Consider the following 24,741-nt stretch of genomic DNA (forward strand, 5'->3'; position numbering starts at 1 on the left):
GAGTGACTTTATACTACCTGCCCTGCAGTCCTTCTTGTTATCACCATTCCTCTCGGTGATAATCTTGTCATGGAAGTGATACTCATCGGGCCTAGGAAATCAGGATAATGGACGAGTACCCACCCGTGATTATGGCGGGATGCCATAGAGCAGCGAGCAGTAAGTCGTGCGGCCCATCATGGCGACGTCGCCTTGCAACGTAAGGGTTGTAAATGTGGGATTTGTGCCCCGCCGAGGTCTCGTCGCTATTCGATGTGCGGATGTTCAGAAACTCTTGCCAAGGGTTAGGGTTGTACATGGGCCACCAAGGGCGATGCCAGGCCCGTGCGAAGACGCGAGTCTGACGGTGCGCCCTACCCGATTGGGAAGGGCGCCATTCCCGGAAAGTGCAACCCAGGCCTGATTCCCTGTTGCACATCTCTCGGCAAGATCGCCGATCGGCTCGGCGCATTTCAGAGACATGCTTCCCAATACGCACATGCATCTTACATACACTACATACGCCAAGCATGCAGTCTCAAACACCCTGGCCTGTCTCAGCCGGAGGATGGACCGAACGACAGCCACTTAGATAACCGGCGACGATGAACTGCACTTCCTCCCTTCCCGCCCTCAAAAAGCCCTTCCGCTTGACAGAGACGACCGGTCAAAGCGAACGGGACAGTCGCCGAGGTAGGGTTGATGGTTTCTGAGCCATCCCCCTTGCCTCGGAGTCGTACCCTTTTCCTGCTCGGTTTGCAGCTTGCTGCCAAATCCGTAAAACAATATTGACAGGGTTCACTCTCGGTCTGGGGCCGGCTGGAAGCCAAAAAGAAAATGGAAACATAGCAGTGCCCTGTTCCGTTCTTGATAGTAGTACAGGGCCCCTAAACTCCAAAAATATAGATCTTCCCCAATGACATAATACAACAAAGAAGGGTATTATTACCCCAGGAGGAAAAGCAGCCCCCCAAATACCCAAAACATAGCCAGATAGCCAACTCACCCTTACCAACCCTCAAGAACAGTAGTCTTGACATACATACCCTTCGCCGGCCTCGACGTCACCCCACCCTTGATATCAATCTTAGACTCATCCATCTCCTCCTTGTTATGCAGCTCCATCTCAAACCGCCCCACCCACGTCGCCAACAGACACGCAAACTCGGCCTTGGCAAACGACATGCCGATGCAGCTGCGCGGGCCGTGCAAGAAGGTCATGAAGGCATAGTTGCTCTCGGCGCCGCCGCTGGCCGCGCGCTTGTCGGCGTCCGACTTGGCGATCCAGCGCTCCGGGTCGAAGACGCGGGCGTCGGCGCCCCACAGCCCCTCGGACCGGTTGATGGCCCACGGCACGAGCATGATTTGCGTGCCCTTGGGCACGAACTGGCCCTGGATGCTGGTGTCGCACGCCGACATGCGCAGCGTCACCGGCACGGGCCCGAAGTAGCGCAGGACCTCGTTGCAGACGGCGTTGAGGTAGGGCATGCGGTCGATGTCGACGCTCGAGACGGTCGAGCCGTTGCCCGAGAGGGGTGGGAGGTGCTCGCGGATCTCGGCGCGCAGGCGGGATTGGACGTCAGTGTGCTTGGCGAGTAGGTAGGCGGCCCAGGTCATGGCCGACGCCGTGGTCTCGTGGCCGGCGGCGAGGAACGTCATGAGCTGGTCGACGAGGTTCTCGTCGGTGAAGCCGCCGGATTCCAGGGCCACCGACAGGATGTCCGGGTCGGACGGTTCCTTCTGTGCCAGCTTCAGCTTCTTCTCCTGAATGATCTTGGCGCACTCGGCTCGGATCAAGTTGGCTGAGACCCCGATGTCTTCGTTACGCTTGACCGGCAACATAGCAACTAGTTTCGGGGGAAACATCATGCCTAGTAGTTGGAGAATGCGCGCCTGGCGGCTCGGCCTAAAGATACGGGCGTAGGCCTGTGTTAGCCGGTTGTCCGGGTTCTTGATAGCGTCAAAGTCACGACCAAGGCCCGCGACGCCGATGATGTCGAGGGTGACGCGTGAGGCCCAGTTGCCCGCTTCAATGACGGCCGTATTCTTCTCTGCGTCGTTTCGTTGGGCAGCCTCCTTGAGGATGGCTTCTGTCATGGCTTCCACGCCCTCCCTCGACTTGGTCCAAAAGACCGGATATATGTTTTTGATATGGCGGAAGGCAAAAGCCGGGAGCAGGTTTCTCCTTTGCGCCTTGTGTTCATCGCCCTCGGCAAGGAGGACGCCGACACCCAAGATGCGGCCGATGGAAAAGCGAAGCGCTTCCGGCTTAATGAATTCGTAGTTCTTGGTGACAAGCACCTCGGCGAGAGCCTTGGGAGATGTGATAAAGAGCCTCTCTTGGTTGAATGGGCCTAGATACCGGATAAGTCCTTTGTTTGGGATGGAATCGATCCTGGATGGGTGGTCAGCGAGCAGGCCTATAAGAAAGTCTACAAGAAGAAGACTTGATGTTGAGGGGAATGAGCAAATCCACACGTACCAGTTCAACATGGGACCCCCCGTGGGGAGTGCCACAATCGTTTTCCACTGACCCATGAACCACGAATTGCCGCTGGGCTCGGGAAGTCCTCGCAGAGGCGAAAAGACCTTCGGGTAGAGTATGACTACCCACGCAGCCCACGCCAGCACCTGGGTGCCCCAGAGGACCGCAAAGGCGGTCAGGAAGCCGGGCACCGGCCATTGGGGGATTCGGCCTGAAGAGAGGAGGTAGGCGCCACCGAGAGCGGCGGCTAACATGGAGCGGTAGGGGGCCATGATGGGCAGATAGGTCTCTCTGGGATATGACAACGATTTACCAACAAGGAAACGGATACACCCAAGTAATATACGAGAGTGAAGATGACGTTGGCGCGTTGTAAGCCTTAGCTAGTCCTACGCTAGAGTGCAGACTATTCGCGGCACAAAGCCTGCAAAAAGCCTCCGAAAGTATGAACCAACGGAGAGAATACACGGGCTTGGTTCATCCGAGAAGGGTTCAAGTCATCAAGGCTTTAAGTTGCGGCCCAGGCGACTAAATCGCTTGCGCGGTTCCTTCAGCGAGGTAGGTGGACAAAGAGGCCCACTTGGGATCGCTCGGGGTTCGCACTCCTCATTAACCATCCTGGGTCGTCTCAAATGGTGTTGCATTTGCAAAGCAGGACACGGAGCAATTCATGGGATTCCGGCTCCGTGCGCTCGGCCAATGAGCAGAGACCGTCCTCCTTGGTCGGTTAAATCATTGCTCCTTGGAACTTTCGTCTGGAACAACAACAAGAGCGAGCCTCGGCAAGAGCGGAATCTTGTGTGATTAGCAGCTTCATAGATTTGGTGCGAGGAGGCTGTTGTGCAACGATTTTATCGGCAGATTGGGGGCCATGTTCGCCAACCGAACTTGTCACTCCAGTGGTAGACAATCGTAAGCTATTGCGTCGGCACTGTCGTGTCTTTCGATATTTGGTGTTGCAAAGTATGGGACGATGGGTTGCGTTGACCGAAAAGGTAGGCGGGGGCGAAAGTGGCCACGAACACTTGCTGTCTTTGCATCGGGTTGTTCCTTCCCTGTTGAACGCCAGGTTCAAGATAATCGAACGAGCCTGGCTTGCTACCCCAGGTGACAGGGCATTTTTGTGCAACGCCGAGAATAATACCCTTGGAAGTTACTAAGCTATATCTACCTATGAAGAAGAAGTTCAAAGGTGTTGAGCCCGCGAATTCGACAATAAGCTTCGAAAACGATTGGAAACCTCCAATATTAGACATACAAGGAATTAACTACTGGGTCGACTGATCGATCATCCAAAGGGCGCTGCCAAGATGTCCCCGAAATCGGATGCGACTGCAAGTACCTTAGGTAAGGGTAGCCATTGACAGTTAGCAGGTCTCCAAACAACAAGAGAATGGGGATTATGTTTGCTTCGAGGACATAAGGAACACCAGGACTCCCTTTTAAGCAGACAACATAAAGGAACTTGACAACCGAGTAGAATCGAGTAGAGTATACTGCCATGACCACCTCGATTTCGCCTTTCCCCGCACCATTACCGGGGACTCAATCCCTCGACAACGACCCGGTCCTGTCCCTCCGAGAGGCGTCGCGAAAACTGGTTCGGGAATGGGGTTTTCTTCGACCAACCCCCATCCCCTTTCCGCTCTCGCCGGCTGCCGTGCACTGCATGATCGAAATCGGCGACTATGGACGGCGCTCCTTTCCCCACCTCTGCACTGAACTCAAGGTTCCCCCAACCCAGCTCTCCCATACTCTGGTCGAACTGATCTCAAGGGGCATCGTCAGGCGGGAACCGAATTTGGCCAGCCAGGGAGGCCAAGTTACCGCCGAAAACGAGGAGACTTATACGCTCACCACGGCGGGAGTGAGCGCCCTCGCCGAGATCAACGCCCACGCCCAAGACCAGGTCACCAAAGCACTTGCTGCGGCCCCTCCCGGCGCAGGCGCAAATATCACGGCAGCTTTCCAAGCCTACGCAACTGCCTTAGAACGGTCGAGGCCCAACCAGGCCGACATCACCCCGGACATCACACCAGCAGCGACCCCCGAGCCACAGCTGCCCCAGCCCCCAACCGTCTCCATCGTGGCGGGCTACCGCCCGGGCATTCTCGCCCGCACCCTCGAGATGCACCTGGCCTTTTACTACCCGAGGGAGGGATGGGGCCGCAAGTTCGAATCCGTGCTGTCAACCGGCCTGGGGGATCTGCTGGACCGGCTGGATAGGCCGGTGAACCAGGTGTGGGCGGCTGTTATGACGACGCCGGCCCAGCATCCGGGGGCGCCAACTATGGAGCGCACGGTGGGCGTGGTGTATATCGACGGCGAGGCTTATCCTGGGGAGGAGGGCGTGGCGAAGGTTCGGGCCTTTATTGTGGATGAGTCGGCTAGGGGGTTGGGGGTGGGGAAGCAGCTTTTCGCGGCGGCTATGCGGTTTGTTAGAGAGACTGGGTTCCGGGAGTGTCGGTTGGCGACGCAACGGTGTCTGACGGCTGCGAGGAGTCTGTATGAGAGAGAGGGTTTCAAGGAAGCCGGCGAAGTGTGGTTTGAAGGGTTCGGGAACGGGACCATGGAGCTGAGGTATGTTTGGCGCCGAGAGGATGAGCTTGAATAGGATGTTCAATATACTCTCATGGAAAGTGTTTACCTCAAATTTATATCCAAGCCATAAATTACCGCCAGGCATACAAAAAGTACCCCCGAATTATGTTGAAACTCCCCAAGCCACATCTCCGCCCCCATACTCCCCACCGCCCACCACCCAACGCCAATAAATCACCGCCTACCACAACCACAACCATCCCCCTTCAAAGAACCAACCCCCCAACAACCCCCACCACCCACCCAACCACCCTCCAAACCACCCACCCAACCACCACACTCACCAACCCCAGCCCCACCACAACCACACCTCTCATCTCAAACGCCTCCTCCGCCTCCATCCTCATCAGCTCCCGCTGCTTGCTGTGATAGTACTCCCCCGCACCACCCCCTCCCCCATCGGAGGAACCCCCCATACTCCCCGGACTGCTGCCAGGCCCCGCGGCGGGCCGGGGGGAACTATTGGCGTAGCGATGCGGCTGGTAGCGGTAGACGATGCGGTGCAGCCAGGGCGGTAATACGCGGCGGGCTGGTTGTCTGTTGGTGTTGGTGTTGGTGTTGGGGTCGGCGTGGTAGTGGGCGCGCAGGGCTGAGTGGCGCAGGTCGACGAGGGCGAGGGAGATGAGGAAGGTGGTGAAGATGAGGGGGGTCATTATTAACTGGGTGAAGGAGGGGGTAGGTTAGTTTGGTAAGGGGGGGCAAGGTTGGGGGAAACAGGAGGGTGGGGGGAGGGGGGGTTGTAAGTGGTGAGGTGGCGGGGGTTGTGGGAGTGGTGAAGATGGTTAAGGGATGGGGCTGGGTGAAGACTGAAACTGGGAGAGGGTGTTGTATCGGGAAGTGAATAGTGAAAGTGCTTGCCTTGTAAAGGGTTGATGGCTCCCGAGGGCGCGGGGCATCGCCCTGGTTGGCGCTCACGGGGACTGGCGGCGCGGACATGGTTTCGAGATATGTTCCGCTTCAATCAATATCTGAGAATTAAAGTAGGAAAGGCGAGCATAGAGTTAACTCCGCGCCCTCCATAGGGCTGCTTAAATATACTCAGAGTGTTGGGTATAAAAGAAAACCAGTGCGCTGGCCCAAAATGATGAGTGACGCGGCTGTTGTCAATGGCTGAGCTTGGCTGTGTCTCTTGTAGGCCAATAACGGCGTGAATGAATGTAACGTAATCCTCGCGTCCCCATTAACCAATATCAAGTACTGAAATGAGGGCATTGGCGGGCTTAGGTCTGAAACCAAGAGCTTAAATAGCAACCGGGCAGCCCGGCAGGCCAATCGGCCTCGGGTGTCTTGAGAATTCTGTAGATCTTTGTCTTGGATGTGGCCGTTCAGGCGTTCTGCGTAGGAGGGGCTTCGAAGGTGTATGTACTTGGTATTCCGTCATTACCGTTCGGTAGCCCCACCAACTTGTCGATCCCTAAAAAGCACCAAGAAGGATTCAACGGTTTTGAGAATAACAATGGACTTTTTGATTCATCGCTCGTTCTATAGCTTTTGGGAACAAGTAGACTCCTTTCTCAAGGAAGCGCAATGCATTCAATCTCAACGTCTACACCCTTGGGCAGCTGCTTCACGGCGACGCAGCTGCGGGCGGGCTTGTGGACGAACCACTTGGCGTACTCCTCGTTCATGGCCTGCAGGATGCTTTCGTCAACCACCCGTTGTGTTATTGAGGGTTCGGGATAGTCCGGCACTCACAGCGAAGTTGGCCATGTCGGTCAGGAAGGCATTGACCTTGACTACCTTCTCAATTCCTGAGCCGGCCTCCTCGAGGACGGCCTTGAGGTTGGCAATGCATGCGGCCGTCTTCTCCTGGATGGTGCCCTCAACGAGGTTGCCCTCGGCATCGCAAGGGATCTGGCCCGAACAGTAGATGGTAGTGGGGGTCTTGATGGCCTGGGACTGGGGGTCGGTCAATGTCTGAATTTGGGTTTCACGGCAGTTGAGTGTTCAGGAATGGAACATACGTAAGGGCCGGCAGCTATCCGTAGGACGGACTCAGGTCAGCATTCCGGGTATCGCCGTCATAGGAGAGCTAGTAACGGAAACCTACGCGGAGCTGCATTCTTGGTGAAGACGGGCGTGGCAGACATGTTGTGTAGAGGGCGCGATCTTGGTTGGATGCGTAGCGGTGGTGTTTTACTCAAAGCTGCTCGGAAGAGAATTGGGAAAGCTCGTCTTGGGGCAACTGGAAACATGGCAAGTCAATGGCGGGGCAATCTCTCCACGACGCGGTAGCTATTGGGCTTGCTTAGGCCTCCGTCCCGCTCCGTTCTTCGGACCACGGCAAGGAGGGGTTAGAGGCGGGCCAAACCCCGCAGCCCGGGCCGGGCCCGGTACTGTCGGGTGTTTTGTAGTAAGCGCAGTCGCATACGAAGTCAGGTTAATCCTTGCAAGCCGAGACTTTGATGGAAGGCAAGGGGTGAGGTGCGCAGCGCGCAGGAGCTTGGACCACCTGTAGTCTTGGCGGACTGGGGTCTCAATTCAGGGTCAAGCCACCCAAAGGTTGCGCCAGGTGTCCAGAAAAATCGCGAGTTTTGGTGGAGCGGCCAAAGCTGAACACGGTTCCATCCATCAGCCCTGCCATCAGGAGGCTTAAAGGGGGGACGCAATTTATTAATATACTATCCCCAACTCTTCGTTCTTCGCGCGCATCCTTGCCCCATCCATTCTTCATCTTCTCGACTGTCTTTAACCTTTCTTTCGTATCTGCTTTCCATTTCCGGGTGGGTTTCTTATTGATACACCGATTGGGGAAGTCAATCGTGTTTTGTGATTGGCGAGGTATGTCCATCGTGTCCTGTTCCGCTTTGTTCAGAAGCATAAGACAGGTGTTGTCTTCGAGTTGGCAACGCCAACGCCCCGAGCGTTTGCCTGCAGCTCTCAGGAATGTAAATAGTAGGCGTTAACACATTGGCTTCCTTACAGTCCACCCGCCATGGCCTCGACCCCGACGCCTCAAGCCACTCTGCGCCAGCGCAACGTGGGCGCCGCCGCTTCGACCAAGAAAACCAAGGATGGAGTCTCCTCGGACGTCGAGCTTGATAAGCTCGTAAAAGCGGTCACCGCAAAGTCCTCGACTGGCTCCGAGCGCGACTTCCAGGCTGTCTTCGTTATTATTACAGCATTGGCTTTCGTCACTCGGTTCTGGGGCATCAGCCACCCCAACGAGGTTGTCTTCGATGAAGTTCACTTCGGCAAGGTACTTACGCCTTCTCCCCTGGCTGTCCCATTGTCACTTTGACTAACGTTTGTCTGTCTCAGTTCGCTTCGTACTACCTCGAGAAAACCTACTTCTTCGATGTGCACCCTCCGTTCGGCAAGCTCCTCTTCGCCTTTATGGGCTGGCTCGTTGGCTACGATGGCCACTTCCACTTCGAGAACATCGGCGACTCCTACATCGTCAACAAGGTCCCCTACGTCGCCTTCCGCTCTCTGCCCGCCATTCTCGGCGCCCTGACCGTCTCCGTCACCTACTTGATCATGTGGGAGTCTGGATACAGCCTCCCAGCCTGCATTGTTGCCGCTGGCCTGGTCCTGCTCGATAACGCCCACATTGGCCAGACGCGCCTGATCCTGCTCGATGCCACCCTCGTCTTCGCCATGGCCTGCAGCTTGCTCTGCTACATCAAATTCTACAAGCTGCGCCACGAAGCCTTCTCGAGAAAGTGGTGGAAGTGGCTGATCCTGACCGGTTTCGCCCTATCCTGCGATATCTCAACCAAATATGTCGGCCTGTTCGCCTTCATCACCATCGGCTCTGCCGTCATCATCGATCTTTGGGACTTGCTGGATATCAAGAGGCCTGGAGGTGCTCTGAGCCTGCCGGACTTTGGCAAGCATTTCGCTGCCCGTGCCTTTGGCTTGATCATCATGCCCTTCCTGTTCTACCTCTTCTGGTTCCAGGTCCACTTCTCCATTCTGACACGCTCCGGGCCCGGAGATGATTTCATGACCCCTGAATTCCAGGAGACGCTCAGCAACAACGTCATGCTCCAGAACTCGGTCACCATTGACTTCTACGACACCATCACCCTCAAGCACAAGGAGACCAAGGCGTACCTCCACAGCCACGCGGATCGCTATCCCCTTAGGTATGACGACGGCCGCGTCTCCAGCCAAGGCCAGCAAGTGACGGGCTACCCTTTCAATGACACCAACAACCACTGGCAGGTTCTCCCTGCCGGCGCCGATGACCAGAAGCTGGGCCGCCATGTGAAGAACCACGACCTCGTGAGGCTTCGTCACCTGGTCACCGACACCATTCTGTTGTCCCACGATGTCGCCTCTCCGTACTACCCCACCAACCAGGAATTCACTACCATCTCGATCGCAGACGCCTACGGCGACCGCGCCGCCGACACCCTGTTTGAGATCCGGATTGAGCATGGCAAGCCTAACCAAGAGTTCAAGAGCGTCTCCAGCCACTTCAAGCTCATTCACAACCCGAGCAAAGTGGCCATGTGGACTCACACCACGCCGCTTCCCGAGTGGGGACACAAGCAACAGGAGATCAACGGAAACAAGCAGATTGCTCCGAGCTCGAACGTTTGGCTCGTCGATGACATTCCGTCTATTCCGGCCGATCATAAGCGCCGTGAGAAGGTAGAGAAGAAGGTCAAGTCTCTCCCCTTCCTGAGGAAGTGGTTCGAGCTGCAGCGATCCATGTTCTGGCACAACAACCAGTTGACTGCCAGCCACCCCTACGCGTCGCTGCCCTTCCAGTGGCCGTTCCTGCTCCGCGGTGTCAGCTTCTGGACTCAAAACGACACCCGCCAGCAAATCTATTTCCTCGGCAACCCTATCGGTTGGTGGATCGCCAGCAGTGTCTTGGCCATCTATGCCGGTATCGTCCTGGCAGATCAGTTCTCGCTGCGCCGCGGTATTGACGCCCTGGATCACCGTAAGTCGAAAAGAAAACACCACCTTTCTAATTGACAGTTGACTAACTTTGCCCAGGCGCCCGCTCCCGCTTATACAACTCAACCGGCTTCTTCTTCCTCGCCTGGGCCACCCACTACTTCCCCTTCTATGTCATGGGCCGTCAGCTGTTCCTGCACCACTACCTCCCCGCCCACCTGGCCTCGGCCCTCGTCACCGGTGCCGTAGTCGAGTTTGTCTTCAGCCAGGACTCTATTGAGCACGAGGTGCTTCACCGGGCCGCTAAGGCTGGCAAGAGCACGGGCCTGCGCAAGCACCACCTGACTGCGCGCGAGCGGTTCGTCGGCCAGAGCATGTTGCCGTCGTGGATTGCCACGATTGTCATCCTTCTCGTCGTCGCCGCCAGCTGGTACTTCTTCCTGCCGCTGACCTATGGCTTCCCCGGCCTGTCGGTCGACCAAGTCCTGAGGAGGAAGTGGCTAGGCTACGACCTGCACTTTGCGAAATAGGAAATCGCAGGGTGATATGGACAAGTCTATTTGTAGCAATGAAGAGTGTAAGATTTCGAGGGATGGGTGAAAAATCAACAAGTTGTAACCAGTCCTATTTTATGGTGTTCTGGGTAGCAAGTTCAGGGAGTTACGGGAGCCCGCAAGCCACAGACATGATATATCTACGATAGACAATGAAGCCACAATATTCCCGTCGAGTTCGGATTCTGGATATCGGATTGTTTCCTTGATTGCATTTTCAGGTCGATGGATTTCTCTCGAGTGACCTGTCCTCAAACGTTCTAAAATACGCAACCACTCGAGCAGGAAATCCCCTCTATTCCCACGACGCCCGCGACACCAGACAGGCAGTGCCGTGCCGAACCCGAGACCTACCTCGTTTCTGCCCTCGATCTCGCCCATAACCAACCCGTTCGTCTCGTGGTATCAAACCTAGAGCAGACACTTCAGAACAAGTCAGCAAACTTGCCGCAACCAACTCAGCCAACCCCAACCAACAACAAGAACAAAAGTAAAGACAAAAAAAAACAAAGCCCTTCAGAAACCCAGTTTTTAAGCACCACCAACCCCACCGTCCAAAACCGCCCACCTCTCCCCCCTCCAGGCCCCAGCCCCGCCAGCACATGACGGTGCAGACGTTTTCCTTTCTCGAAAGAGAAAAGGAAGCGGGCAAGGCACAGGAGAAGAAAAGAAGCGGAAACGGTCGGCCAGCCGAGGAGGGTTGAAATACCCTCGGGGAGGTTCAGACGGCTCTTCCTAATAAAGTATATGAGGGTTGCAACCGGCGTTGCGTAGATCATCATGGTGTGGGCTTTGTTTTTCTTGTTTTGGGGGGGGAGGAGGGGCACCGACTGTCTCGTTAAGAGATTGGGAGTGGAGTGGTAGGAGGGGGGAGGGAGACGAGGAGAAGAGAGGCGGATGGGTGTGCGTGCGTACATACCGTGTCGTGGGGAGCTCGAGGGGGGCCGGAGGCGGACGCGCTGCTGGACAGTCGCTCCATGAGCAAACAACGCACGGTTTCATTCGTTAGTCGGGGTCAATTAGACATGCCCTCGATTAGAATCTGCCGCTGGGAAACTGGCAGTCCACCGCCGGCCCCTTTGTGCGCTACGGACACGTCGGATCGTGGTCCGTTTTGATGGGGGAAACTATGAAAAGTTCGAGGACGCCGCAGGAACCCGCTTTTGACCAAGAGCAAAAATATTTGGTCGGGGGAGCTTCTGCGTCTCCACAGTTACGCACGGTCCGCATTCCTCCGCAAGAGTCCCCACTCTTTCGGGCTGGCTTATACAAGTAACGTCGTTAAGGTAAAGTGGCTGAGAGAACGGGGAAAGAGTCACAAGTTGGAACGAGGGATCGAGACTTAGATGTATGAATGGCCATCATTGTTGAGAGGAATCTACCTAACACTCGAGACCAGATTACATGTCTCCCAGCTAGTTCTGGAAACAATCCAACCCATTCCGCCTACTCCTCCCACGTAAAAACCGCTAGATATGTAAAGCGAGGAGCAACCGAGATAAAAACACATAAAATCAATAATTGAAATAAACATGAAGACGGTCGAACCGTGTGTTCGCTCGGCCACCGCGCTACCCATCTTTCCAAATCGTTACCAACACTCCCATTCACTCACTTCATTAATCATGACAAATTGCAGCCCAGACTGCACCGGAAAGAAGGAAAAAGTCGCAGCGCGGTTGCGGAGCTACGACTGATTCAATTGCAATCCCGAGTCAACATGTAATTTTTTTTTGTTTAGCCCAACCCCGTCTAGTACTGCGGGTAGTAGGCGCTGAGGTCATGTGGCGGCCAGTCAACGCTGAAGGCGTTCAGCAAGTCCTGAGACGACGGCTGGGCGTGGTTGGCAGTCATGCCCGGAAGATCCGTGTTCGCAAACAGAGACTCGTTGAACATTGGCTTCGAGACTCCACCGTTGGGGAAGAGGATGAAGTCGCCGCCGTTTACGGCATTGGCAATGGCGGCAAACTCGTTGCGGTCATCAAAGCCCTCGTCCACTTCGGCAAGAGAGTTAGGAGTGTAGAGCATGGTATTCCCTTGGCCGATCGGCGAGAGCTGGGCAGGCTGGGGCTGGCAGAGCTCGGCGGCAGTGTATGACATGAATTGGTGGGCCACCTCCTTGGGGTAGGCGTTGGTGAGGAGGGGAGGAGGAGTGGGCAGCTGCACACGGGCATTGTAAATGTCGTCATACATGGAGAAGTCTGTCCCGATGTCTTGGTATGCCGAGGTGTGGTCCATCCCAGAATCCGTCGACGGGGTCGGGTTGTCAACGGGCGAGTAATCAAGGGACAGCTCCTGGGGGATCAAGCCAAAGTCCGCGTCATTGGGCATGTAGGCGGGGAAATCGAGACTGCTGCCGGGGTAAACCGGGCCCCAGGTGTCTGGGGGGGTAGCAACTCCCATGCTGTGTTCGCTGGACGGTGTGGGGATGTTCTGGAGTTGCGGAGTGGGGTGAGCCGAGTTGCCGTTCACGCTGGAGTCCTTCTTGCCGTTGGTTTTGGTGCGGACATAAACCCAGCCGTGGGCCTTTTCCATGTGTTGCTTGCAGTTGGACTCGCGTTTCGACTTGTACGGGCACGGCTTGTAGAGGCATTCGTACATGGGGGGGCTGGCCGAGTGCTTGTCGTTGTTGTGGCGGTCCATCTCCTTTTCGGTCGGCCACCCATACTCGTGGTACTTGCAGGTGGGAACAGGGCATTTCCAAGGGCGCGAATGAGTCTTCTCGTGCTTCGTGAGGTCACAAGGGCGCTTGAACTCCTTGTTGCAACCGGGCTCGCGACACTTCTTCGGCGCAAGCTCCTCGGGGCTGGCATTCTTCTTGCGCCTGGCCATAGAGCGCATGATCTCCTCTTCATCCTCGAGCTCCTGACTGGCGGAGCGCTTGAACCGCACAGTGCCGTCGGCTTCCTCGTCGATCTTATCAATGGGCTGACCAGTCGCCATCGAGATCATCTTGCCGTTCTTCTTGACGCGAACGAGCTCGGCAGGCCGTCCGTTGATGTGGATGCCTCCGTGGAGCTTGATCTCGTCGGTACTGGAGGCCAAGTTAGTAAGGCGGGCTAGATCAAAAGGGAAAAGAGAGCCATACGGGTCAACATCCATCTCGTCCTGGTTCTCCTTAGCGTCAGCAAGTTGCTGGGCGTAGTTCCGTATTTGATCGACAAGGTCGACGAAATATCCGCTTGTGTACGGGACGTCCCGGGGGCGAGTTTGCTCCCGGTCGCTCAGGTACTCAACGGTGGCCTGGATGCACCGAATGGTGGTGAGACAAAAGTCCAGGTACAGTTCGGAGGACTTGGTCCTTTCCTTTAAAAGCAAGACACGGTAAGTATCTCCCCTCACACTTTGGTCAGTCAAGAGCTCACTTACTGGAGCAACGAGAAGCAAGGTCTTTTCGAGATCCCTCAGGCAAACAATCTGCCTCTCCTGGATCTTCCTCGGGCACTCAAGAAGGAGCGGGTGGAAATCCTTCAAACCGGAATTGGCGAGGAGGGGCTTGAGGGTGTACGCGTAGATGCGGCTCGTGGCGTGAGGGCTGAGGCCGACGGCGCTCGCCGCGGTGGCGGAGCGGGCTGCAGCCGACCTGGTAACCGCCGTTGTCCGGCCCGCCTTGTCCTTCTTAGCGACAGCCTCCTTGTCATTGCTGGAAGCAATCGAGGTTCCCAACCCGCTGTCGGATTCGTGGAAACGAGACGATCGGCGAGTGCGAGGACGGAGCATCCGGCGCTCGGCCGGCTGCTCCTTGACCATGACCGAGTCGAGGGTGTGGTCAAGCACGCCTCGCGGCAGCGGGAGGATCTCGTCCCGGAGGGTCTTGCGGCCGGGAGAGAGGGGAGCGTCGTCCTTGCGAAGACCAGCAAGTGTCTTGTCGATATCGCCGAGAGTCAAAGCAACACGACGGCGATGAGCATCGATGACATCGTCCAGGTTGGTGTGTGACCGACGAGGTAGCGACGGCGGAGTGAATGCTGGTTCGGGAGACTCGAGCGGAGTAGTCGGGGAGTGGAAGGTCGCACCCTTCTTGAGGACCACATTGGTCTTAATGCTCAGGCCCCTCGAACCGGAACGAGTCACCGGCGTTCTGCGTGGATTGGACGACATGGTTGCCGGTATGCGCGGGGTACGCACAAGGCTCTGCGACAATCGGTGGGCGGAACACTGTGTCCAGTCTCTCAGGTCAGCTCTCAATGTATTCATTGTCCCGCCGAGCGGAGATGAGAGCGTGAGTCACAGTCGGCCTGCGACACCGAGAGGAGGTAGGATCCTTTCCAGCAGCCCACTGGAGCACAGCGGCGATGGGCAGGACTTGGAAACCGTGCCCAGGAACGAACCCTGACGAACGATAATGGGACTCGACTTACCAGGCCTGATAGGGGACAAGCCGACGAAAGCCAGGGACCCCGAGACGCGATGGAATCAGGACCAGGCGAAAAGGCGTCCTGCTAATGATGGTTGGGATGAAGCTCAAGGCGCTGATGAACCGTCGTGTTGGGCGGCAGGAAAGATGGGGGACACTCAAGTCCTATAACACTGGGGCAAAAACGGTTGCGGAGCCTCGACCGTCTGGTCTGAGCGCGGGATTTTCTGCAGGAAGTCGATTTGAATGGCCTCAGGTGCAAAGAAAAGGGAAAGAGTCGGGACAGGCGTGATGAAGGACTCGGAAGAAGGAGGTTTGTCGCGAATGGGCGCCAGAGAAATGATGAGAAATGCGGTGGGCTTGTCGGACGCTGCTGCCTGCTCGGGCAACCGGGGTTCCCAGTAAGATGTGGGTCCCCTGGCAGGCGCAGCGCCGGATTAGTGGCCACCCATTGGCCAGGTTTGAATCCTTCCAATTGTGCTCCCAATGGCGCGCTATTGATAGCGTCTGTTGGCTGCAAAGTCCCTGGACTTGGTGTCTCGGCCGGCTGCGGTCCTCCAGATTGTTAAGGAAAGACTCTCTACAGATACAGAGCTTCTCTGCGTAGCTTGGTGTTTTACCCAAGTACTCGGCTAGCAGGGCCAGTGTCTCCTCCGTCCCTCGTCCCCAGATTTTGGGAGGTACCGGGACAAGTCGCTTGGTTCTCCAGCATCACCTCTCGCGAGCTGCAGTCTGCAAACACAAGGTCGTCTTCTCTGAAGGCAGACAGATTTCGACTCTCAGATGTGACGGAACAAGAAGAGCCGCGCGGGGAATGACGAACATTTGTGATGTCGATGATTCTCTCGCTCGAGAGAAGACACGTCAACCATCCGACCTGCCCGCCGCGCCGCAACTCGCGGGTCGTTGGCGCGATCCGGGCTGAGGCCGGGACCTTGTGCTCTCGGTTAGTTACAATGAGCTCAGACAATGAGGGCCATTTTGATGACAGGCCCCCACCACGGCCACAACCTCGCCTGCAACGATAGCTCAGGGGCGGGAACGGCGGACCTGATGGACGTGTGGCGAAGCTGCTTCCCTTGATGCAGCCACTCTTTAATGCGACAATGATACGGAATAGCGACTGCGTGCAGGGTATTCCGCGATCGACAAGTGTATCGCGACTGTTACTTCGTAGATTCCTTCCCTTCCATCATCTTCCTACGAGTCGTGGGGTGTTAATGACTACCTAGCAGCGGAGGCGATTCAGAGCTCCCGTCCTCAGATACCATCATGTCATGCTCAAACACCCCCCAATCTCGCTGACACATCATCGGATAATTAACTACTTGTACTTGCGGTCCCGCCCCCCGCGACCGTTTGTTTCCGGTGGTGAGAACGGGAAAGGGGCCGAGAGAAAAACAGCTTGTCCCACAGTGAGATCTGTCCTGGCAAAGGCGGCGCAATAAAACGCCCGAGGCCTTTCCAAACGCTGGCGCAAACCCTAAATATGCAGCGGCTGTCATGTTGTGGCTCGGACCAGGAGTCAAGCCAGTGAGGAGCCGGGATAAGACGATTGCCCCAACCACTTGAAGCGTCCCTGATGCAGCCCCCAACCATCCACTGGAAAGTGCTGTTGGGAAGGGGGCAGTCACCGCGAGAAGCGGAAAGAAACGGGCTAGGGTTCTCACGGTTCCTTCCCCGTCGGACATGCTTCGGCGAAACGCGACCAGAGAGACGGCTGCCACAAAACAAACACAAAACGACATGCAGTCATCTGCAATATTTGTATCCTACCAAGGACCGCAGCAGTGCAATGCATGCCAACCATTTCCGGGCTGAGGACGGCGATTTGTGGTGGCTTGGGAGAGGCAAGAACCCCCTCTCTCTCCCCACAGATTGGCGATCATGCAGCACTTTCGCACGGAGCCAACGGCGATGGGCCTCGAGATTGGCCCAAATCTGATCGGTGGTGTCCTTGTGTCCCTGCAGCTCTCCCCAGCTCCCGTCCCCGCCCTCGTAGGGCTGGCTGGCTTTGGGTGTTTGGGCAGGGAGGCGGCACGCATTCGTGAGGTCCTCCCACTGCTCCAAGACCAAACAAAGAGTCCTTATCCACTTCATCGCCCAACAAATTCCACCCAAGTCAGTCCTCGTGCAGGAGAAGTTTTCTAGGTTGCCTTCTACAAACCACTCATTCATCAAGAAAATCACCCCATGCATTTGCCAAGCGGCCGTTCCCCAATCTGAAGTCCAAGATGGCAACCGAGAAAACAGCCGACAAAGACCACGTCGCACAGCACTGATCTCGTGCGTCAACCCAAGAGGAGAAGGGAGGGGGGGAGACGCACCTCAGCCCTACGAGGAATTGCTGCTTCAACTCTCCCGCGAATAGGATTGCAGAGAATTGGGGAGCCTCAATTCAAAGTAAGTGCCTGGGAGAGGAACGCAACGGTGCGCGGCACAAGTGCGCGGCCACTGTTCCAGCGCTTCCCTCCCCTCCCCCCATTCCCAGGCACCTGAATTCTTTGGCCGGCCCTTCGTTGGTTTTGTGTTCCCAAACATGATGGGATGACTTTTACTCCCACAACCTTAAATCCCGCGACACGCGTATGTACCCACTCGGGCAATATCTCACCGATGCCATCATTTCGCCCTACCTTGGCATCCGCCCGAACGGTCCTGAGCTAAGAAGCGGAGTGGGCAAGGCAACGAGAAAGTGTTCTGGGAGAGATACTTCATTCAGATGACATAAAAAGATCCCGATGGCCCTGGTACCTCGTACCCTCTGACGATGGTGATACACTCGGGCGGTGTTCCCCGATCGTGTACCTTGATAGTCGTATGTCATATTAGCCAAGCAAGTAGGACTCCGCCTCGCAGAGCCTCGGTGACCTTGTTGGTTGTGCCGGGTCAACCCTCGATCTATCACGTAGCTTCCAACAGCCCTTCGCTATGTGCCCCTTTCTGTTGCTGCCACTACCACTCCCCGTTCCCTGCATTCGGCAAGGGAGAATCGGGGGGGGCAGGTAGTTCAAGAGCATTTCTCTGAATTTCGGTGGCCCACCGCCGTTCCCCTTGATGGAATATCCACGCAGTGCCCCTGGAATCCTTAGAAGGTGTATGAAAGTCAAATAGTGGTCTAGGAAATGGGAACGTTTCCCTATTTTCTTGAGATTTCATATCAGTTAGTTCAAATCCTCGAAGTTGAGCCGTCTGGGACCAAGACGTAGTAGTAGCCTCCATTCCAGTTGGGAGACCAAGGGGCAGTCCCCCACACAGCAGGTGAAGGGTACAAGATAATGGCATTGTATAAAGGGTCTCTTGGGTTCTAAATCGAGTCATCCGCGGGAATAGGAGCGCTATCCATGGCCAGGTAGCGACAGATCGCCAGCTTGTGGGCTGCCAGGTTTCGTATTTTGCTGCACGGTTCCCAGAATTTGACTTCGAGTTCTGCAGCGCTTCGCCGTTCAAGTTACCCGAATACAGGATCTGGTCGATAATTTTTGATTGTTATCTTGGCTAACAAGGGGTGTGTCCCGCTGGAATGGTTGAGTTCTTTGTGAACGGCAATCTGCGATTGTTATGCTCCATGATCAAAGACACAAAAAGAGAGGATGGAGATATAAAAGCAATTGGGTACGCCTAACCACGGTTCCAAGCTGGGTTTTGTTTGATATAACTTGGATTTGGTTGAGCACCGGGGTTGCCTTGTCTCAATGACATCTACTTCTTCTCACCATCTACTTGAAGCTGTTCTCGAGACTAATAACCACCTGGAGCTCGGATTTACCAGAGAAATGCGCCCTGTTGTTTGCAAACTGGGATGCTGGGTATCTCATGAAGGCGCTGATAACGCCACGGTGATAGTTCGGCCAAAAGCTGCGAAGTCCAAAGACGTTCGCTCGTGTTCGACTGACTCTTCTTGCGCCCCCCTCCCCCATTTCCACGAGGAAACGGGTGCTCTCATTAGGGGTGATTTCTGGGTTCTATACCAGCTCCCTCGCGTAAAAGCTAGGGCTCTGAAGAGGGCCCGACGATCGGCATCCCGGGCAGTACACCTGGAACAGAAGAATACTAGCTTACCAAAGGGCCGAGGTGAGTTTATTTCTCGGTTGATGGGACGGAGCCAGAGGGTACAACAGCGGATGCTACCGGCTCGGAAGATATCAGGTCGGCGGGCCGGGGGCAAGAACGAGGCGAGCTTGTCGCCCGCAACTAAGAGGCGTTCCTGTTCGATCATGGTGCAGCACGAGATACAGCAGACTGTAGCCCAGGCCTCGGTAGGTGGTATGGGCGCTAACGGCGGGACTTCAAAGCCGAACACCGCCAACATCAGCACTGCGATAACAACCTCTGGCCGCTACCCCGTGTATGACGGTCTACGGAGCTCGCCGCCTACAGCCAACACCGAAACTCACACCTGGAAGCCCTACACGGGCCCCTCTTTCGACTCACAGCCGCCCCCCGAGGCAAAGGATCCTGCCCAAGACCTGTACGAGCCGGAAAAGCCAAGCCCCCTTCTCGAGTACGCGACCCAGGGAAGACGAGCTGCCGCAACCGTAATCGACCACCGCTCTCGCCCGATCCCTATCCCCATCCGCACCAGCAGCCGCGGCCAGAACAGCAAACCCTTCCAGATCCAGAGCCCGCGCGTCTCAGCCGGGCCCATCTCACCGTTCCCACCCCTTTCACCACTCCCATCACCCATCTCAACCCCAACCCAAAGCCCACCTCAAACTCCCATCAACCCCAACAGCAACAGCAACTTTGACAGCGATAGCAACCCCGACAGCAACCCCAGCCCCAACCCCGCCCCCACCCACCCCCTAGCGCACCTCGCCGGCGGCCGATTCCACTACACGTCGCCCGAAGCGCAGACCCTCTTCAGCGCCGTCGTGGAGCACTACCGCGGCGCGGTGCGGGCCGGGCCCGCCGCAGCCACGCCGTCCCTGTCCAGGCTCGCGCTCAAACCGTCGGGCGGCTCGTTGCTCGCCTTCTTCCTGTTCGGGGGGGGGGGAGCGCACGACCCGCGGAGCGGGGGTGAGGCGCGGCGGGCGTTCCGGGCGTCGGCTCCCGCGCTGGCGGATCTGGTGGACGAGGTGGTGGATTGGACGGGGGTGGAGGGGGAGTATGAGAGTTTTAGGAAGGAGGGGTTGAGCGATGAGGAGGTTTTGACGGGGGTGTGGTGGAGGTTTGTGGTGGAGGAGTTTTTGGGAGAGGGCGAGGGGAGGTTGTTTGGGTTGGATTGGGAGACGGGTTATGGCGTGGAGACGGTGTTGGATAAGGGGATTGAGAGGATGAGGGCGAGGAGGGTGAAGAGGCGAGGAGAGGGGGGGAAGAAGGAGGAGGAGGATGGAAGTTTGTGGAAAACGGTACTCTGTGGGATACCTACCTAGTAAGTAAATCGTGTATTCCCTTATTAGGAGGTTCGAGCATAGGAATTGTTCTAGTCAGCCTCCACCGAAACAAAAGCGAGAGGAAATTAGCCCCAGAAGAAGAATAAATGCCCTTTAGTACAACCCATGATATCACTTTGTTGACATATCTAAGCCTCATCTACACGTTACATCATCTAGGCCAATACTCACCCCCACCAGTGGTAGTATACAAAGCAATCTAAACATTATAGACCAGACTCTCGTAATAGCAATAGTTGGGTATCGTCGTCTCGACCATAAGTATCCATCCATCCGTGCACCCACAACGCCGTAGCCCTGCGTCAAAGTTGACCGAGCCAGCAACAAACGCTACTGCTAAGGTGTGTCATCATCGTCGCTGTCAGACAGCACTTGTCGCCTCCTCTTCGCCTGGGGCCTGCGCGGGGACAGTTGGGGCAGATCATCCTCGCTATCCTCGTCTGCCGGGTGGGCCACTCTCGACTTGGATGGCCCGGCCGGCTTCTTCGCGCTCTTAGCAACGAGCTCGGCCAAGTCGGGCATCTCGTCGTCCGAGTCCTGGGTCGAACCGAATTCGGGGGGTTCGTAGAACGGTTTCTCCTCGGCCGCGACCTGTTCCGTGCGCCGGTGGCGCAGGCTGAGACGCGACGAGCTGGGTGTCGTAGGATCGTTTGACCCCTGCCAGTTGCTGGACGAGAACACATCATCCCCGACGATGAAATCGTCCAGGTCGGCGCCGCTGTCGGAACCATCTGTCTCTTCCATGTCACTCGTCCGGGTGCAATCGTCCCCAAAGTCTTCGATATGATCGTTGGCCCGCTTGAACCCTCCCCGGCCCCTTTTGGCGGCGCCCTGGCCACGGCCACGGCGTCCTTGCGGTGTCGCCTTTTCGGTTGCAGTTTCTTCCGCTTCATCTTCGTCATCTTCGTCTTCTTCCGCCTCCTCGCATTCGCTAAAGTAAGTTGATTCCGATTTACGTTTCCTAGTGGGTTTGCTATCTGTTTTTCGAGCTGCCGGCAACCTGCTGCCTGCACGCTGCTTGTTGGATACCGAGCTGCTAGCCCGGGGTTTTGCTTTAGCAGGCTGGCCCGGAGCCTCGTTTGCGAATGGCGGGACTGGCACCTGTTTCCACGACATTGTATCTATCTCGCCATATGGTTGAGTATACCTTTCCAGGGGATCTTGTGATTCCCCTAGAGTCCTAAACAACTTCACACATTTTCTCGTGTACTGGCCGTGCTTGAGGTTGACGGTACGTCGCAGCACTCTTTGAGCAGCCGGATGGGCTCCGAGGTTGATGTCATCGAACCCGAGCTCTTGGACTTTGTCGAACGGTGTCTTCGGGAGTGTTTTGTATAATCTCTCGAAGCGTTCCGTTTGTGATTTGCTCAGCACAACCTTCTCTAGCGTAGGCACTTCGACTAAGAAGTCGGTTTCGGCGGGCGGTTTGGGGATATTGGCAGCCCGTTCAGCGGGCTGGCCGAAGAACGAGGCTTTCAAGTTCACGAAGCCTGTCTCTACGTCGTCGGGCATATTGAACTTCTTTTTGGCGACCTTTTTCCTCAGACCTGCCGCAGTCTTTTTCGGCTCGGGAAGGGACGTATTTTGGGAGTTCTCAATGGGAATGTCGACGTGCCGTTTGTCAACTTCGGGCCTGATATCTCGAGGCACAATTCTCGTGGAGAGGTCGTGACGGAAGGTGAAGCCGTCGCCGTTGCAGATGAGCTGCTGCATTTTCTGGTAGTTGTCCTTCGCCTCCAAGAACTTTTCCTCCTCCTTGCCCTTCATCAGCAGCAGCACGATGTTACCCGCGCGTTTTCTGCCTGTGCGCCCCATCCGTTGCAACATACGAATCGGCGAGGCCGAGGCGTCGTAGCAAACGATCAGGTCGACTTGGCCAATGTCAAGACCTTCCTCACCGATCGAAGTAGCCACAAGGACGTTGAAACCGCCGGTCTTGAACTTCTCGATGGTCTCGATCTGCTGCTTTTGCTTCATGCCCTCGCTCCTTTTCGAATCCGCTTGTCCCACAAATACGGTGGCGCGGATGAGCGGCTGGCTGTTGAGAAGGCGAACAATCTCTTCGGCACTGTCGCGGTACTCGCTAAACACAATGGCTCTTGTGCTGGAGTTTTCGCCCGCGTCGATAAAGTGGTTGACGAGGGTCTCACAAAGGTATGTCAACTTCGGGTGCCCGTTGAACTCTTCCATTCTCATCCAGCGTTCGATCATGGCCATCATCTTCTGGAAGCTCTCGTCGGCCAGGAGCTGCCGCTTGAGTTTTGAGCCCGGTCCTGGCTTTCCCTCCTCGCTCGACCGGAACCCAGCCAGGCCGTTGTAGAAGGGCTTGATGCCGTGGAAGTTGAGCAGCTTGATCAAGTGGGCCAGACTCTGCAGAATGCTGAAGACGGCCATCATCATGAATTTTACCCCCTGGTTTGCATGTCCACCAGGCCCGGCCAACCATTCCTGCCTCGACTTGAGTAGGCCGAATGTTGTCAAGCTCATGGGATCTCTGCCGTAGTATATGTTCTGCGCGCTCAGCTTATCCACCAGGGGCTTGAGAGCCTTGGAAAACAAGCCCTTTACTTCGTGCATCTCGTCCGAGGGGTCGAAGGTGACCGTGTCAATGTTTCGTGAATGTACATATTGACGAATGTCGATCGATTCCTCGGTCCTGATTTCCACGTGGGAAATACCAAGGTTGTCAATGATATCCTGCACGCCCTCCACCGTGGACCCAGGCGTGGCGGTTAGCGCAAGGATCCGGATGCTTTTAGAAAAGCGCCGAATGAACTCGACGACTTTGACGTAGGCGTAGTCCCCAGTTGCGCGGTGAGCCTCGTCGACCACAAGAAGAACGATGGATTTGGGATCGGCATATCCTTTAGACAAGTCGTTCATCAGGGTCTGTGGGGTCATGAAGAACAACCGTTTGCTCTCCCACTCCCCCTGCCGCAGGACTGGAGGGGTCTCACCCGTGAGGAGTGTTGCCTGTGACCGAGGGATACCGGCAATTCCGAGGCAGGCCTGGACTTGTTGAGATGCGAGGGGCTTCGTGGGTGCCACAAAAATGATCTTGGAGCGCTTGGTCCAGCGGTAATAGTTGAGCATGATGGTAGCAGCAATAAAGGTCTTGCCCAGGCCAGTGGGGAGGGCCACTAGCGTGTTGTGAAAGAGGCCATTCTTCACGATGCTAAACTGGTAGTCTCGAATGGCGCCGAGGTTCAGGGGATAAACCCAGGTTGACAACTCGTCATGCTGAAGCTCGTGGTGCGTTGGGGTTTCGGGCGGGAGATCGGCACGGAACGGGCGACTGTTAGGCGCCTGCGATCCTGCCACACGATCTTCCTGGATTGTTGTTCCCCATAGGGTAGTCTGGCGCAAGTTCTGGGCTTGAATTTGGGCTTGAGTCTGGGCTGACGGTCTGGGTGGGCGGGGGTTGATAACGGGAGCTTGGTTGGGTCTCTTGGTTGAGGTATCAAAGGCGTTTGCAGGCGAGGTATTCAGAGACCCATTCCTGGTATTTCCCGGAGCCGGATTCCTGCTGAATGAGCCCGGGGCTCGGGCTATGGGCTGCCGATGAGAGGGTGGTTGTAAAGGCGGGGCTCTGACGGAGTTGGAGAACTGTGTTGATGGCCTGGGAAGAGGGGGGCGGGGACCATTGCTGAAACTGCGTGGTTGGTTGGTCTGGTCATTCAACGAAACCGCAGCATCGGTAGCTTGGGTGAGGGCCGATATCATGTCCTCATCGGCGATGTCGCCAAACTCGTCGTCAAATTCATCGTCGTCCATCACCACTATTTCTCAAGGACCGCGTTTTAGGCTGTCACGGCCGAAAAGTGAAAAATATATAGGGCGCACGTCATTAGAAAATGGCCGGCCTGAACTGCCCAGTCCTCGTCGTATTTCCTTGTTGTGAAGGGATTGAAATGGCAATTTGAGTGGCGTGGCTCGGCGCCTAAGAAGGCGTGAAATGCACCTCTTTAGAAGGTCCAAATACGCCAATTCAGCCCAAGGTAAAAAGACGCGACGGAAGAGACGCGCAATTACGCCAATGCACGTGATTGGCTTGAGCTGCCTGAATCAACGGGCACCCACTGCACTGATTTGAGCAGACCACTCGCTGCCTGCGGGCGAGCCGAGTTTCATTGTATGGTAATTTTATTAAGACATCTGCTTACATTCGGCACCCTAACAATGAAAGAGGTAACAACCTTGGTTCTCTTTGATGAAGCACATGCAAGGGCTCTCTGGTTTTTTTGCAATCGTCGGGTTTAAAACACTTCTGTTCTGATAGCTGCAGATTTCAAGAATAAAAATAAAAATGATACTAAGTTTTCATTGCATTTTTGGGCAGCCTAGCACCCTAATTCATCATCATTGTTTCCCATTTCTCAATCTGTACGGCTTGCTGAGGGTGACTCAAGACGGCTGAAACGAGGCTGGAAGACAGCCCAACGCTCGGGAGTAGGACAGGGGGCAGCTCTTAGGTTACATGGTGGGGTGGCTCCACACCAGTTAGAAGTTGCT

At 56.0% G+C, this 24,741-nt stretch overlaps 10 protein-coding genes across 10 annotated transcripts; 3 read left to right on the plus strand and 7 right to left on the minus strand.

The window, feature by feature from the left end:
• Positions 1-906: 906 nt before the first annotated feature.
• F5144DRAFT_29123 (cytochrome P450) lies at positions 907-3,058 on the minus strand. The gene is made up of 2 exons (XM_066783817.1): positions 2,462-3,058; positions 907-2,374 (listed from the first exon to the last, which is right to left on the minus strand). The coding sequence occupies exons 1-2, from the start codon at positions 2,734-2,736 to the stop codon at positions 988-990; spliced, it is 1,662 nt and encodes a 553-aa protein (XP_066648267.1). The 5' UTR covers positions 2,737-3,058; the 3' UTR covers positions 907-987.
• A 784-nt stretch (positions 3,059-3,842) lies between these two features.
• On the plus strand, positions 3,843-5,287 carry F5144DRAFT_29121 (uncharacterized protein). Its single transcript, XM_066783816.1, has one exon. It carries the CDS (start codon positions 3,966-3,968, stop codon positions 5,076-5,078), a length of 1,113 nt encoding a protein of 370 aa, XP_066648268.1. The 5' UTR covers positions 3,843-3,965; the 3' UTR covers positions 5,079-5,287.
• On the minus strand, positions 5,169-5,718 carry F5144DRAFT_543072 (uncharacterized protein; the record flags this gene model as incomplete). The annotated part of the gene is made up of 2 exons (XM_066787217.1): positions 5,169-5,246; positions 5,350-5,718. 2 exons carry the CDS (start codon positions 5,716-5,718, stop codon positions 5,169-5,171), a joined length of 447 nt encoding a protein of 148 aa, XP_066648269.1.
• Positions 5,719-6,579: 861 nt separating this feature from the next.
• Positions 6,580-7,155, minus strand: F5144DRAFT_543073 (YjgF/Yer057p/UK114 family; the record flags this gene model as incomplete). The annotated part of the gene is made up of 4 exons (XM_066787218.1): positions 6,580-6,696; positions 6,761-6,982; positions 7,030-7,043; positions 7,116-7,155. 4 exons carry the CDS (start codon positions 7,153-7,155, stop codon positions 6,580-6,582), a joined length of 393 nt encoding a protein of 130 aa, XP_066648270.1.
• A 451-nt stretch (positions 7,156-7,606) lies between these two features.
• On the plus strand, positions 7,607-10,653 carry F5144DRAFT_554867 (Dolichyl-phosphate-mannose-protein mannosyltransferase-domain-containing protein). Its single transcript, XM_066787867.1, has 4 exons — positions 7,607-7,846; positions 7,991-8,264; positions 8,327-9,965; positions 10,022-10,653. The coding sequence occupies exons 2-4, from the start codon at positions 8,001-8,003 to the stop codon at positions 10,450-10,452; spliced, it is 2,334 nt and encodes a 777-aa protein (XP_066648271.1). The 5' UTR covers positions 7,607-7,846; positions 7,991-8,000; the 3' UTR covers positions 10,453-10,653.
• F5144DRAFT_554870 (uncharacterized protein) lies at positions 10,654-11,620 on the minus strand. Its single transcript, XM_066787868.1, has one exon. The coding sequence runs from the start codon at positions 11,391-11,393 to the stop codon at positions 10,935-10,937; it is 459 nt and encodes a 152-aa protein (XP_066648272.1). The 5' UTR covers positions 11,394-11,620; the 3' UTR covers positions 10,654-10,934.
• A 608-nt stretch (positions 11,621-12,228) lies between these two features.
• On the minus strand, positions 12,229-14,577 carry F5144DRAFT_543075 (uncharacterized protein; the record flags this gene model as incomplete). The annotated part of the gene is made up of 3 exons (XM_066787219.1): positions 12,229-13,510; positions 13,565-13,782; positions 13,846-14,577. The coding sequence occupies 3 exons, from the start codon at positions 14,575-14,577 to the stop codon at positions 12,229-12,231; spliced, it is 2,232 nt and encodes a 743-aa protein (XP_066648273.1).
• A 1,406-nt stretch (positions 14,578-15,983) lies between these two features.
• On the minus strand, positions 15,984-16,883 carry F5144DRAFT_29322 (uncharacterized protein). The gene has a single exon (XM_066783830.1). The coding sequence runs from the start codon at positions 16,579-16,581 to the stop codon at positions 16,051-16,053; it is 531 nt and encodes a 176-aa protein (XP_066648274.1). The 5' UTR covers positions 16,582-16,883; the 3' UTR covers positions 15,984-16,050.
• Positions 16,884-18,519: 1,636 nt separating this feature from the next.
• F5144DRAFT_554874 (uncharacterized protein) lies at positions 18,520-19,579 on the plus strand. The gene is made up of 2 exons (XM_066787869.1): positions 18,520-18,907; positions 19,129-19,579. Exons 1-2 carry the CDS (start codon positions 18,529-18,531, stop codon positions 19,185-19,187), a joined length of 438 nt encoding a protein of 145 aa, XP_066648275.1. The 5' UTR covers positions 18,520-18,528; the 3' UTR covers positions 19,188-19,579.
• A 738-nt stretch (positions 19,580-20,317) lies between these two features.
• On the minus strand, positions 20,318-24,273 carry F5144DRAFT_554876 (uncharacterized protein). The gene has a single exon (XM_066787870.1). It carries the CDS (start codon positions 24,001-24,003, stop codon positions 20,566-20,568), a length of 3,438 nt encoding a protein of 1,145 aa, XP_066648276.1. The 5' UTR covers positions 24,004-24,273; the 3' UTR covers positions 20,318-20,565.
• Positions 24,274-24,741: the final 468 nt, after the last annotated feature.

Source organism: Chaetomium tenue (genome assembly GCF_020726465.1).
Source record: "Chaetomium tenue strain MPI-SDFR-AT-0079 chromosome Unknown F5144scaffold_1, whole genome shotgun sequence".
Lineage (NCBI taxonomy): Eukaryota > Fungi > Ascomycota > Sordariomycetes > Sordariales > Chaetomiaceae > Chaetomium > Chaetomium tenue.